Source organism: Bos indicus, chromosome 16 (assembly GCF_029378745.1).
Source record: "Bos indicus isolate NIAB-ARS_2022 breed Sahiwal x Tharparkar chromosome 16, NIAB-ARS_B.indTharparkar_mat_pri_1.0, whole genome shotgun sequence".
NCBI lineage: Eukaryota > Metazoa > Chordata > Mammalia > Artiodactyla > Bovidae > Bos > Bos indicus.
In genome coordinates, this window is record NC_091775.1 from 44,103,218 (window position 1) to 44,117,583 (window position 14,366).

General features: G+C 38.8%; 1 protein-coding gene across 9 annotated transcripts in view; it reads right to left on the reverse strand.

Moving 5' to 3' along the window:
• The window catches only part of KIF1B (kinesin family member 1B), a 151,434-nt gene that overhangs the window by 69,582 nt on the left and 67,486 nt on the right, over nucleotides 1-14,366 (reverse strand). For all 9 annotated transcript variants that reach the window (XM_019976020.2, XM_070768871.1, XM_070768870.1 and 6 more), the window contains 7 exons: nucleotides 11,138-11,217; nucleotides 9,840-9,915; nucleotides 6,709-6,788; nucleotides 6,098-6,204; nucleotides 3,677-3,760; nucleotides 3,279-3,459; nucleotides 3,084-3,156 (listed from right to left, as the gene is read on the reverse strand). In XM_019976020.2, the coding sequence (XP_019831579.2) occupies nucleotides 3,084-3,156; nucleotides 3,279-3,459; nucleotides 3,677-3,760; nucleotides 6,098-6,204; nucleotides 6,709-6,788; nucleotides 9,840-9,915; nucleotides 11,138-11,217 (681 nt within the window). The remainder of the gene's footprint in view (nucleotides 1-3,083; nucleotides 3,157-3,278; nucleotides 3,460-3,676; nucleotides 3,761-6,097; nucleotides 6,205-6,708; nucleotides 6,789-9,839; nucleotides 9,916-11,137; nucleotides 11,218-14,366) is intronic.

The following is a 14,366-nucleotide window of genomic DNA, read 5'->3' on the forward strand; positions in this document are numbered from 1 at the left end:
AATGATGAAATGAATACCTAATTAAGGAAATAACAATTCTAATTATTGCTTTAATATATTTAAGTGATAAAAGTTATGCCTTTAAACTCTAAAATAAAACATAATTAAATGAGTTTACATAAATTCAAAAGAACTAAGTTAAATCAAGTGGCCATAATTTTCTTTCTTTTTATAATACTGGTCATATTGCCTCTGTAGAATATGTTCTCTTTAAAGCTCAAACATATCACCCCTATCACTTACTACTGGCCACAATACTGAAAACTCTTGCAAAACTTATGTGCCGAGATTCAAATCCTATCTTATGTCAAAAAAAAAAAGATTTTAAGATATTTAGATTCATTTATTACAGGGCTGGAAAAACTACTCAGATCTGTCCAACTCACATGTCACTAAATGATCCTGCTGTTTTGATTAAATATCAAATGGAAGGTAGGCCTCCTGAAGAGACTCTGCCTGAAGACTATGAAAATAGAGAGATGATTCCCAAAACATGTGTCAAAAAGCAAGCAGAGAAAGGACCAGGCATACAATCAAGCACTAACTAAGAAAGAATGTTCAGCAACGTAACAATGGGACACAGTGGGGGGAATTATTGTAATAAAAAACTCATGAGCCTGAATTCAATTTTTTGTAATGCTGTTATTATGCAAAAATAATCACATACAATAAATAATAAACATTTACTGAATATAAAGTCCTTTGTATCGTCTCGGTGTTTATCCATAGGGTGCATTCAAAACATATCTGTTGGTTGACTAATATAGGGTCATAAAAATACATTTTTAATTCAGTACTGTTAATGGCTAAATATTCCTCAGGCTGAAGTATTAGAAATCAACTCCTTTTGAGGATAAGAAATTTAAGTGGAACAGACAGTTGGACTTATAAGACGAAAGAACCTCCTTGCTTTAAGGAGCTGCTCTTAAAATCCTAGACTGCTTTCAGATACAGAGCAATCGACAATCAGAACCTGATTACTTGCAAACTAAGTATGTCCTCCGGAAACTAAATGTGCCCTGGAGCCATCTGGTTTGATATGAAATTCGCTCAGTCATGTCTGATTCTTTTCAACCCCATGGACTGTAGACCACCAGGCTCCTCTGACAATGGAATTCTCCAGGCAAGAATACTGGAGTGGGTAGCCATTCCCTTCCCAGGGACTGAACTCAGGTCTTCTGCGTTGCAGATTCTTTACTATCTGAATTTACTTTCTGTTTATTAACAGTCACTGTCTTTATTTCAGAGCACAGGATGATCACCAGCCATCACTATTCGTTTACACCTGGTTAGTGACTCAAATGGCCCTAGCAGCATTGGCATCACCTGGGAGCTTCTTAGAAATGCAAAATCTCAGGTCCTACCCAAACCTACAGGATCAGCATCAGCATTTGACAAGACTCCTAAGATGTTGAGAAGCACTGCTCTATTGGACAGAACACCAAAGAAAGCCAGAAGACTCATGTTTAAGCCTCAGACCCATCAGTTAAGAATGGGCAAGGTAGCATTTTTTTAGACTTTGCTTCCTCAACTATAAACCCGAGGAAATGTCTGTCACTTAATTTACATATATGGCAACTAAAGAGGGTTATTTTGGAAATCAGAAAAATGATGGATGTTAAAACTCTCTGTAAATTATAAAGCTGTATACAAATACAAGACATTACTGTTAAAGGCTCCTTCATGTGTCACAAAGTTTTCAAGCCCTTAATCACACTGTAGTTGAATCTTTGTGTTTTCATTACAAACTAATGCCAACGAGGCCTCCTAAAGAGACTCTAATACACTGCTATTATCTTGCCCCAAACACTTGATTTATTCTTGCAATCCATTCTTTTTTGGGCTTTACTATAATTTCCAAGATAACAAACTGAGTTAACATACTGCCAAGAGTGAGAATCAAGCTGCTCTGGAAAAGACTGCTTTTGCACAAGGCCTTGGCTTTTCTGATTCATTTAGCAACAGCCTCTCTTTTTCAAAGCACAGTACAGCTGTAAGGCTATGGTTTACATGCTGTATTTACACTTGGTATTCTATATGCTGTATTTTATGCTAAGGGAAGAAACCAGTATCCCAGCTTTCTCACTAATGCCTCCTTAACCAGTTCCCCCTTTCTCCCTAATACCTCTAAGAAGTCCATCAATCTTAAAAAATTAAAAATTCCTAAACTGCATCCACAGTATCCAAAGGTTGCTATGCCTTTTTCTCAATAACATGTACCAAATGAATGCCTAGAAGGTTCCTATAACCAAGGCTTTGTAATCCAAAACTGGATGGCTTGAAACATGAAAATCTAACTAATGGATAAACTTATTTATTCATGCAATTCAATTTCTAAAAAAACTAGAAAATCAATTAACATCATAAAATGCTATCGCCATTAGCATCACAAGCTGCAACCTGAAACTGATTTCTCAGCTACTCACACAAATGCTTTCTCAACCCAGAGAAACCAGACTTCCCTCTCCTCTTGGAGTTGGTTGGGCAGCCCCTACTTCCACTGTCACCACACATGCCACGGAGACCCTTACTGAGAATTCAGACTCCATGCAGGGAACAGAAAAGGATTAACACATGCAACTGTGCAGCAACACTTTTAGACACAGTTTAACTTACAAAAAAAAAAGTCCACCCAGCATAAGAACAATCCCCAAGTCAGCCCAAGAGCAAAGAATTAGTACTATCAGGTGATCAGAAACAAAACCAAGGCAAACACCCATCAAATTCAATATTCAGAGTAATTATTATTGACAGAGTCACCCCTGGTGCATATTTAAAAACCACTATCAAGAGGCCAAGGCTACAAGAAAAGCTCTCAGTATTTCCTCAAAAAGCACTTGGTTTTGATAGAAGATGTGACTTTAAGACATAGAGGCACAGAAGTAGTACCTTTAAGGACAGTATTTCAGGCTAAGGCTACCAGGAGATGGAAGGTCCTTCTCCATGAAGGATACGAGACAAGAGCGCATGGTGTCAGTGAGAGCGGGAGAAGCAACGGGCGAGTGCTCATATCTGGGACGGGGAAGGTGGGACATGAGAGCAAGCTGCCCTTTCCTAACGGAGGATGTAGGATGGGCTCCTACCAGTCTCTGCTGCTCCAAAAGAAGATCTGCTTCTTCCTTCTCCTTTTTGTATAGGATCTCCATTTCCTGTAGCCTACAAGGAAAAGAAGAGCAAGAAAGAAAAGAAACTGTAAAATCATGGAGCTGTTTCAGGAATCCTACTAAATGCTGAAAAGAAGTGCTAGTCATGTGGGCCACATTGCATCTGTACAGTACCTTTTTTCCATCTCCTGTTTCATATCAATTCCTTGTTTTTCCAGAAGCTCTCTCTGGGCAAACGTCCAGTCCACAGGCTCAGAGGGGGTCTCAGCAGAAGGAGTCTTTTCCCGCTCAGCCCGTGCTTGCTCCGGGTGGTTAAAACGGAACACGTGGTTTTTACCCATGATGATACGGTTTCCTAGCACAAAATATAAATAGGGTTAAGAAATCACTTTTTAAATGTACAGTATCTTGGTTAATAGCCTCACCTTCCCTAAAGCAAAAAGCAGTTTCTGGAGTTTTACAAGAACATAAATCCTAATGCTATCACTTCGACCTGAGACAAAGATTTAAAAATAAAAAGTTTCTTGTGCAAGCCATGTGTTCTGAAGACTTCAAGCCTCTCCCAGTCTCACCTGAGCGCAGCTGAACAGGCTGGGTCACCCTCTTGCCATTTACGTAGGTTTCTGAACGTTCACAGGGCTCCAGAGTCACAATAACTAAGAGGAACGCAAACTAATGTTATCATCACAGACCATGGGAAGAAAACAATGGGAAGCAGCTGACGACTCAAGGTGACTAGCATAGATTTCTGCAACCAATCAAGTGGCTCAGTGTCTATATAACAGTTCACTTTAAGGCACCAGGACCAGGGCTGCGGCTCAGATAGAAACATACTTAAATTCACTTAAGAATTTGATAAACTTCAGAAGAAGACAGGAAATGTTAGTTTCAGTGATATCTGGACAGTTCAGTATATAAGAATGAAAACCATCAGAAATCTTAAGTATGAGATATAGGTAATAATCAGAAAATTATGATCAAGCTAATATTTTTTCTTTTTTTAAAAAAATATTTTATTTATTTGGCTGTGGTAGGGTCCTAGCTGCAGCATGTGAGATCTAGTTCTCTGATCAGGGGTGGAACCTGAGCTCCCACACTAGGAGCGTGGAGTCCCAGTCAGTGGACCATCAGTTGTTGCTGTTGTTGTTCAGCTGCTAAGTCCTGTCCAACTCTTTGTGACCCCATGAACTGCAGCATGCCAGGCTTCTCTGTCCAACACTATGTCCCTGAGTTTCCACAAACTCATATCCATTGAGTCAGTGATTCCATCCAACCATCTCATTCTCTGTTGCCCCCTTCTCTTCTCGCCCTCAATTTTTCCTAGCATCAGGGAAGAAATTTTCTCCCTATACCACCAGGGAAGTCTCCAAAGGTAATATTTTGATTCCTGTTGTTGTTGTTCAGTCATTAAGTCATATCTGACTCTTGCAAACCCACGGACTGCAGCCTGACAGGCTCCATAGGATTTCCTACGCAAGAATACTGCAGTGGGTTGCCATTTCCTTCTCCAAGGAATCTTTCTGACTCAGGGATCAAACTCATGTCTCCTGCATTGACAGGTAGGTTCTTTACTGCTGAGCCACCTGAGAAGCCCAGTATTTTAATTAGCAAGGAATAAATTATGTAGCAAATAGGAAAAGGAGTTATGTCAAGGCTGTATATTGTCACCCTGCTTATTTCACTTATATGCAGAGTACATCATGAGAAACGCTGGGCTGGAAGAAGCACAAGCTGGAATCAAGATTGCCGGGAGAAGTATCAATAACCTCAGATATGCAGATGACACCACTCTTACGGCAGAAAGTGAAGAGGAACTAAAAAGCCTCTTGTTGAAAGTGAAAGAGGAGAGTGAAAAAATTGGCTTAAAGCTCAACATTCAGAAAACTAAGATCATGGCATCCAGTCCCACCACTTCATGGCAAATAGATGGGGAAACAGTGAAAACAGTGGCTGACTTTATTTTTGGGGGCTCCAAAAATCACTGCAGATGGTGACTGCAGCCATGAAATTAAAAGATGCTTACTCCTTGAAAGGAAAGTTATGACCAACCTAGATAGCATATTCAAAAGAAGAGACACTACTTTGTCAACAAAGGTCCGTCTAGTCAAGGCTATGGTTTTTCCAGTGGTCATGTATGGATGTGAGAGTTGGACTGTGAAGGAAGCTGAGCGCTGAAGAATTGATGCTTTTGAACTGTGGTGTTGGAGAAGACTCTTGAGAGTCCCTTGGACTGCAAGGAGATCCAACCAGTCCATCCTAAAGGAGATCAGTCCTGGGTGTTCATTGGAAAGACTGATGCTGACACTGAAACTCCAATACTTTGGCCACTTCATGCAAAGAGTTGTCTCATTGGAAAAGACCCTGATGCTGGGAGGGACTGGGGGAAGGAGGAGAAGGGGACGACAGAGGATGAGATGGCTGGATGGCATCACGGACTCGACGGACATGAGCTTGAGTAAACTCTGGGAGTTGGTGATGGACAGGGAGGCTGGCGTGCTGCGATTCATGGGGTTGCAAAGAGTCGGACACGACTGAGCAGCTGAACTGAACTGAAATTATATAGCACAAAAACACTATTAGCTTGTTGTTTCATTAATAATCTGGGCAAAAATCAAGATTGACTTTTTCTTCCCTTTTAGGTATAAATAAACTGCACTGGATTAAGACTAGAGGCCCTTCAAATCTCCCACTACCCAGGATATCTGTTCCCTTCTTACTTGTCTATTAAATAATTAAGATTCAAGACCAAGCCTAATTGCCTATGTCTTACTCAATTCTTAGCGGTAACAAAAGTGCTGCTTTTGTCCAGGCTTTTTTCATGTAAAGTAGCTATGTTCATGCCTGCATTCATAAACAGCCCAGGTCCCCTCATTTTCAAATATTAGATTGTATATAAAAGTATCACTGAAAGAGACAGGGGATACCAAATCTTGGGGATTTCTCATAATATAGAATGAAAAGGTTGTTGGAAAAGCTGAGCCGAGAACTCTCACCATCCCCGCTGTTGTTCCTCTCGCTCCGGAAGATACAATGCTCTTCTTTAATGTGAGCCCCACTCAGCACGATGTCCTGGCGCCGCTCAGCATCTGCTTGGCCAACCCTGAACACAAGGGAAAGTGTTTCCCAGGGAAATTCAGACACAGAAAGCACCACAAACAATGAGCCTCTTTCTCCCAAAGAATATTCTTTGGTACGTACAAAAAAGGTACTGCTTTTTTTTTTTTAATCAGAGGCTGTGAACTGCAAACTCTATTTTCATATATGATCAACCTCCCTGCATGAGAAAAAGATATGAAGAGGCACATACACCAAATAACTCAGAGACATCATAAAAAGATACCAGTAAACTAATACTTAAAAAATTCATATAAGATGTTAGGAGGATAAATTTTACATACAGTCTTCTAAAACTACACATGCTAATTGATTCAGCTGGTTAAAACACTGATTTGAAAAGAGTACAGAGGACAGTTTATAACTATTTCAGATGAGAAAAACAGCAAATTAATAAAAGAAATTTTTTACCAAACAACTTCCCTTTAGCTATGCAATCATCCTAAGAGAAAAGAAAGCACTGAGTGAGCAAAAGAACAAACAAATGTACCTTGTAATTCCATCTTTGATGTAATAAAGCAGGCACTCGGACATTAGAGGGTCCTCATTGAGGTTAACAAGATGTGGTGTCTGAAAAAGGTTAGAGATGATCAGAGTGGAACAAGCACCACTGAGAGGGCTGCAAGAGTGACAGGGGCGCAGAGGAGGCTGGATGGCTCCTTAGATTACCAGAGTGCCTAGAAGCAGGGCTTCTTTCATTCTTAGTTGCAATTCCATGATAAACAGAAAATAACTCTCTTCAGGCCTTCCCAAACCACACTAATGCATTCTATTTAAAAACATGAGCTCTGGGATAAAGAACAATATCCCATTCTTAATAAGGTCAAAGCATGGAGAGCACAATAGAAAAATCAGAACAGGCTGATTCTCTGGGGGGGAAAAAAACATAATTTTTTTCAACACTTGAAGAGCGTTCAAAATTCTTAAAGAGCAGCAGAATTTGCCACTCCTAATATTCCACTGACATACTAATTATTTTGAGTTGTTACACAATAGCACAGGCAGGGAGAGGCTTCCTCTGAATCCCCTTTCCTGCCTAAACACAAATTGTCCAAAAGGAACTTAGAAATCCCCTCCTGGAGTCTTAACAACCAGGAGAGAAAAGTAGAAGTTGACACCACACCCAACAAACTTTGTCATATCTACCATCTGCTCTTCAAAGGGCCCCTTCATCTTTTCCTAAAAGCCAATTACCCTCCCCTGACAGGCCTGCCTCCCTGTCTCTTTCCCTATTAAAATTGCATTTAAGCCAGAATTCTAAATCATCTTAGGGAGTTACTCATTTTTCCATGGGGTTCTCCCATGTATACACGAGGTACACATGTTTAAATAAATTTTCCCCCACCTCTGGTTAATCTGTCTTTTATTCTCATTCAAGAATTCAGAAGGGTAGAGGAAAAATTATTTTTCATCCCCTACAACTGCCAATAAGTATGTAATTTTTCATTTATATCATAAAAATGTTCCCACATCCCCTGTCATTTCCCTCTATAATTTTTATCAGTTCTTCCATGGTCCCAGTTATTGTCTTTAGTTTGTCAGTCTTTATCTTAAAGAAGAAATTAAAATTACTGATATTCAGTAACACATCTTATAAAATCCTCTTCATCTAACTCATGTTTCTAAAATCTTTTAAAAAACCAACCTTCTTTATCTTAAACAAGAATTAAAAATTACTGACATTCAATAACACATCTTATAAAATCCTCTTCATCTAACTCTTAATGTTTTTAAAATCTTTTAAAAACCAACCTTTTTTGGTGAAAATACCCCACTGGGATCCAAAAATAAGTCACATGGTCTTGGGGTCAAAATCTACTCAAGATACAGTGCCAGCAAATGCAGAAAAATGAAAGGAGAGTCAGATGAGTAGGTTAAGAAAAGGGAGTGCAAAAGATCATTTAAAAGAAATTTAGGAAAACCTTTACATCTTTCCAACTAACATGTCTCTGTAGCTGGTTTGAGAAAGTTAAAACCCTCTTGGGCAGCATTCTTTAAAACCTAGCATAGCACTGGCCTAAGGAAACCAGAACCTCAAGAACAGGTTTTCATTTTTTTTCTTGCCTGAAGAGTACTTTCTCCTAGTTCTTTTGAGATATGAATGACAGTCTGCATATATTTAGGTTGTACAATTTGATTGTAAAAGGTGTCAATTTGATACATATATGGGTAAGGATTACCAATCGAGTTAATACATCAGGAACAGGTTCTAAAACTGAATTTGGATGTGGTTAGGGGTATCCCTTTCTTTCCTGAAGAAGTCTAGAAAATTAAAGCAAGTAAGAAAAAGCCCTGGAAACAGATATCTCAGTTTGAAATTCTGTGCTGTTTATAACACAGTACTTATTCAAGTTATTTAAGTTGTTACAAAAATTTTCCTCACTGTTCTTAACACTAAAAGATGTTAAAAAATAACTTCAGATATATGCAAAGGCACAATCTAAATTTTATTAAGCCTATAACTGCTAAACACTCTAAAATCACAAATAATGTATCTGAATAAAATAGTGTCTTACTGAAGGAAAAATTATTAAATTATGAAAATCACTGACCTTTGGCAATATAAACATATAAAATACTGTTACTATTGTTCCAGGTGTATAGCACATATCTAAAATGTCTTTAAATCAATCTTCTTCGATGAAAATAATACAGCAGAAATTATTAAAAAGAAAAAAAAAAGAAAAACCTAACCAAATATATCCTAACAAAAACCACAGGAGTATCTCATATCAAATAAAACAAAAGTACCAACTGAAAACTCTATACCCTGTTCTATGCTAACCTAGAGAGACCACCATCAGACCCTCGCATGAAGAAGTATACAGTAGCCAATCTGAAGTCATTTGAAATGAAAGACCATTTGTTATTAGTATAATTTTATGCTTTGTACATCAGTATATGTTCTATTATTAATAGATAAATAAGCACACAAAATAACCATTTCATAATAGCTTCCCAGTGTCTATTAATAACTAAGAAGCAACTTAGTAAAAAAAAAAAAACTTGTTTTTCTAATTAGCTAAAAGGTATCTACTACTTAACAACTATGACTACCTAAGTAAGTAGGAGGGTAACTACTGAAGTTTAAAAAAAAAAATGAGAAAGGAGCAGAGGAAGCTAGAAGGATAGCACAGAAACTGCTTTACTCAGGACAATGGCTATCACACAAAGTGTAGAAGCAAACTGAAGTGGTATTTTTCTACACAAACCTGAACAGCTGAAATTGCTTCCAAAGAGTTATAATTCAGGGTTGCTGGTACCTGTGGGGAAATCTACATAGAAAGAGTAGCTAAACTGAGGCAAGATGTGCTAGGTTAGGCTAGGAATTTACGAGAAAGCAACCATTAAGATGAGTAAATACACTGAATAATGACCAAAAGTTACAGATTTACTGCCTTGGATTTTATTTCTATAAACAGTAAACATTTCTGAAAGCATTTTAGAAACAGGTTGGCCTTGCAGTGTAAGATGAAATAAAAAATATCAGAAATTAAGCCATGTCTCAAGGTTTAAAAGAAAAGGAAGAAGAACCAGCCCTGAAAGACATGAAGTGCCTCGAGGACCGAGACAAACAAAAAGTGTCTCAGTCTGGTTCACTTTCACAACACTGTTTCCTACCTTTTTAGGAGAGAAAACCCCAAGGGTTCCTCCGTCTTCCCGAATGGCAACTCCCATCTCAGCCAACAAGGCTTCTCTAGAAAGAGCAACAAGCACATCAGAATCACAGTACCAAAATGATAAGTATATCAATCTAACATGAATTGGAAGGTAAAGCAAGCAAAGCAAAAACAATTATCTATGTTTAAAGTCAGTAACACAAATGTGAAAGAATCTACTTATCCCTTCATCAAATAGAAATTATCTTTAAGAGAAAATAGTACATTCAAAATAAATTATGTTCCTATCTTATGTAAAGCTGTATCTACCCAAATAGGAACTTTGTCACATCTGACTCTGGAAGCAGAAAATGATTCATAAATGTCTATTAATATTTTAAAAAGGAAGAAAGGAATACACCCTGAAGGCAATACATGCCATTCAAGGAACAATTTCTTAAAAATCAACAAAAGCAGAAAGTAGCTCTGATACGGGGAGTACCATCTATAAATGTGGTTTTCTCAAATGTCATGTTCCCATGCCTACCATTACATTGATTTAACAATTTTAGCTTAAAATCTCTACAATAAAGAAGAAAATTCTGTTTCATACATTCACTTTATCAACACATTAGTGCTCACTTCTACCTCATCTTCCAGGAAGCAAGAAGAAACTAATATTAACTAAAATGTATATATTTTTAACAACTACTTTACTCTTATTATATTTTGGCCATGCCACACAGCATGTGGGTTATTATTTCCCTGACCAGGGACTGAATCCATGCTCTCTGCATTGGAAGCCCAGAGTCTTAACCTCTGGACCACCAGGGAAGTCCCTAAAATATCTATCTATTCCAACAGCAAAAAGTATTATTTGAGGTCATGTTCATTCTTAGGGTAGAAAATCAGGTTAAGATAAAATACAGATTTTGGCAACTGAAACTACTTAACCTCTTACCAAAGAGGTTTTAGGAAACATCACTCTGAAAGACAATAATCAGAACAGGTTTTTTCCTCTGGGCCTTTATCAAAGGCAATCTTTTTGCAAATTAAGAACTCATTCCTCAATATCTTCCGTTTTTATATGGCTCCCTAGCAACATGTAGTAGGTAACTAAGAACAAGACTGCCTAGAGAACAAATATCTGAATTTCACTTGAGTGTGAATCTGGCCAGAAGTCTCACACAGGTTTTGTTTGTTGGTTCTGTATTTAGGGAGGAAAGGTTGTTTTTAACTTCTATTTTATCTTTTCTTACTATAAACGTAATCCAAATTCCCCAGATATTTTAGAAACATTCCAGAGTTTAACTTCCTGACCTCTCCATCCTGATGGCCTCTGTTTTACGCAGCTTCTCTTCCCAGGTTTCATTCAACTCAGCAATGATCTTCTCTGATTCCTAAGGAGGAAGTCCATAGTTACAGTGTCAAAGAGTCTTGTAAGCTAACTTTCTGTGCCTAGGAAGGACGGCAAGAAGCAGATGATGCCCTCAGAGGATCTGAGGCAGAATCTAATATGATGAGGGTTTTTTTTTTTTTCCTTTCTTAATATGTAAAGAAAGAAATCAGCCCCTGATATATTAACTCCCTTTAAGTTCTAATAAAAATACCTTTACAGTGCAAGAAAGAGAAAGAGAAGATGTATGTGCATGTGTATGTGTATGTGTGTATGTGTGTGTGTGTGTGTAGAAGAAAAGGTAATACTACATCTTCAAATGCAAAAGCACTTTCTAACAGCTATATCTACAAAAGAATAAAGAGCTCTAAGGTATTCATTCGGAGAAGGCAATGGCAACCCACTCCAGTACTCTTGCCTGGAAAATTCCATGGATGAAGAAGCCTGGTAGGCTGCAGTCCATGGGGTCGCTAAGAGTCGGGAACGACTGAGCGACTTCACTTTCACTTTTCACTTTCATGCATTGGAGAAGGAAATGGCAACCCACTCTAGTATTCTTGCCTGGAGAATCCCAGGGACAGAGGAGGCTAGTGGGCTGCCATCTATGGGGTCGCACACAGTAGGACACAACTGAAGCAACTTAGCAGCAGCAACAGCAGCAAGGTATTCATTGCTTTTTGTTTCACTATAATTTCACCACAATACTGAAGGGGTTTAGAATATGCTTCACTAAAATATGATATCTTGACACATTGAGTATTTTAAGCCCAGTGATTTAAGAAATGGTACAAGCAGGAAGGAATCTCTGACCTCCTGAAGCTAGTCGTAAGACCCTCATGAGATGTAACCTTCCTACCCCTGGAGGAATGCAGCATCCTTATTTCTAGAAGATGAAGGAATACTAAGAAGAATCTGAACAGACAAATCTTAATAAGTCTCCCAGGTTGCTACAGACATTGTTTTATTGTGCTTCGCTTTACTGCACTTCACATGTGAGGCGTTTTTTACCAATTGAAAGTCTGCGGCAACCCTGCATGTAGCAATTCTATTGGTGCCATTTTTCCAACAGCATCTGCTCACTTCATGTCTATCACATTTTGATAATTCTTGCAATATTCCAAACATTTTCACTGTTACTACATTTGTTATGTGACAGGCGATCAGTAATCTTTGATGTCACTACTCCAATTTGCTGAAGGTTCAGATGACAACATTTGTTAGCAATAAAGTATTTTTCAATTAAGGTATGCACATAGTTTTTTTAGACATAAAGCTACAGCACACTTAGCAGACTACAGTATAGTGTGAAGTTAACTTTTATATGCACTGGGAAACCAAAAACTTCATGGGACTCACTTTATTGTGCTATTTGTTTTACTGCTGAGCTCTGGAAGTAAACCAGCAATCTCTCTGCAGTGCCAATACTCTTAGCTCACCTCCTCCTTGTTCTATCACACTTTTCCATCACTTTTCACACTTCACCAAGTGTCTATGTTTAGTCACTCAGTCATGTCCAACCCTTTGCAAACCCATGGACCATACAGCCTGCCAGGCTCCTCTGTCCATGCAATTCTCCAGGCAAGAATACTGGACTGGGTTGCCATTCCCTTCTCCAGGGGGATCTTCCCGACGCAGGGAACAAACCCAGGTCTCTTTCATTGCAGGCAGATTCTTTACTGTCTGAGTGACCAGGGAAGCCCTAGAATAAAAATGCTCACGTTTAACACTTCTTTGGGTCTTCCTTATGGAGTCTTCCATGTCACACAGTTGGTGCTGTTTAGTCACCAAGTCATGTCTGACTCTTTTGTGACCTCATGGACAGTATCTCACCAGGGTCCTCTGTCCGTGGGATTTCCCAGGCAAGAATACTGGAGTAGGTTGCCATTTCCTTCTCCAGGGGATGTTCCCAACCCAGGGATCAAACCTGCATCTCCTGCATTTGGCAGGAGGATTCTTTACCATTGAGCTACGTCATGTAAACAAATACTAAATAAATTCGTAGGCTTTTCACTTGTTAATCTGCCTTTTGTTACAGAAGCCCCAGCCAAGGACCTAGAAGGGTAAAAAGAAAGATATTTTTCCTCCCCTTCAACACAATACCCCCTTGAACACAGCCCAATTCCCAACATAGAAAGGCTTCATATTAATCTCATCTGAAGGCATGTAGCCACTAGTGAGACAATCTTCCATCTCCAGCTGAGTGTTTATTATGTGCCAGAAACATAAGGACTAAAACATGTTTCCTGTTTTCAAGGAGCTTACTGTATACTAGGGAGAGAAAGAAGTAATCATCATTCATTCATTCAGTAATCATATATAACCTCATTACATGCCAAGCCCTGTTCTAGGTAACTAAAGATGTAGCAGGGAACAAAATTTCTACCTCTCATGAGACTTATATTCCAGAAGAGAGACTGAGAAAATCAATCCATTTTAATCAGTAAGTCGAGTTTACAGAATCCCAGACTGTGATAAGAGCTTTGTAGAAAAATAAAGCAAAGAAAAGAGAGAATGTAGGGGGAGAAAGCAATCTGCAGTGGGGCTGTCAGAACTGGGCTCATTGACAAGGTTCTACACGAGCAGACAAAAGGAAGAGAACGGGTGTGTGAGGGAATAGGTGGGAAATGTCTAGCATTTTCCAGGAACAACAGCAAAGCTAGAGCAGCAAGTTGCAGGACTGTTATGGGAATGGTAGGAGAACAGCAGGCAGTGTGCTCAGTGTTGGAACTGAAGTGCTCACAGGTCTGCCGGAAGGTGGATGAGTCAAGGCTGAGTGATACTCATACTGTGAATGAAGGACAAGCAGGAACTGTTCAGGCCAAAAAAAAAAAAAATGGAGGAAGAAGGGATACCAAAAAGGGAGATGAACACATGCAAAAAGCAGGAGAAAATGATAGTCATGGATACAAAATTAGAAACTCAGATGATGATGATAACGATGACAAGATAACAATAATGGTAGTGATTCAGGATGAGAAGTCTTCATAGTTCAAAAAATATTTCAAATTCATTTAACAGGCTATTTTATGAAGCCTCTGTGATCCCCCAACATAACTATTAATAATTGTTGCTCAATCACTCCGTTATGTCTGACTCTTTGCAACCCCATGCACTGCAGCATGCCAGGCTTCCCTGTCCTTCACCATCTCTCGG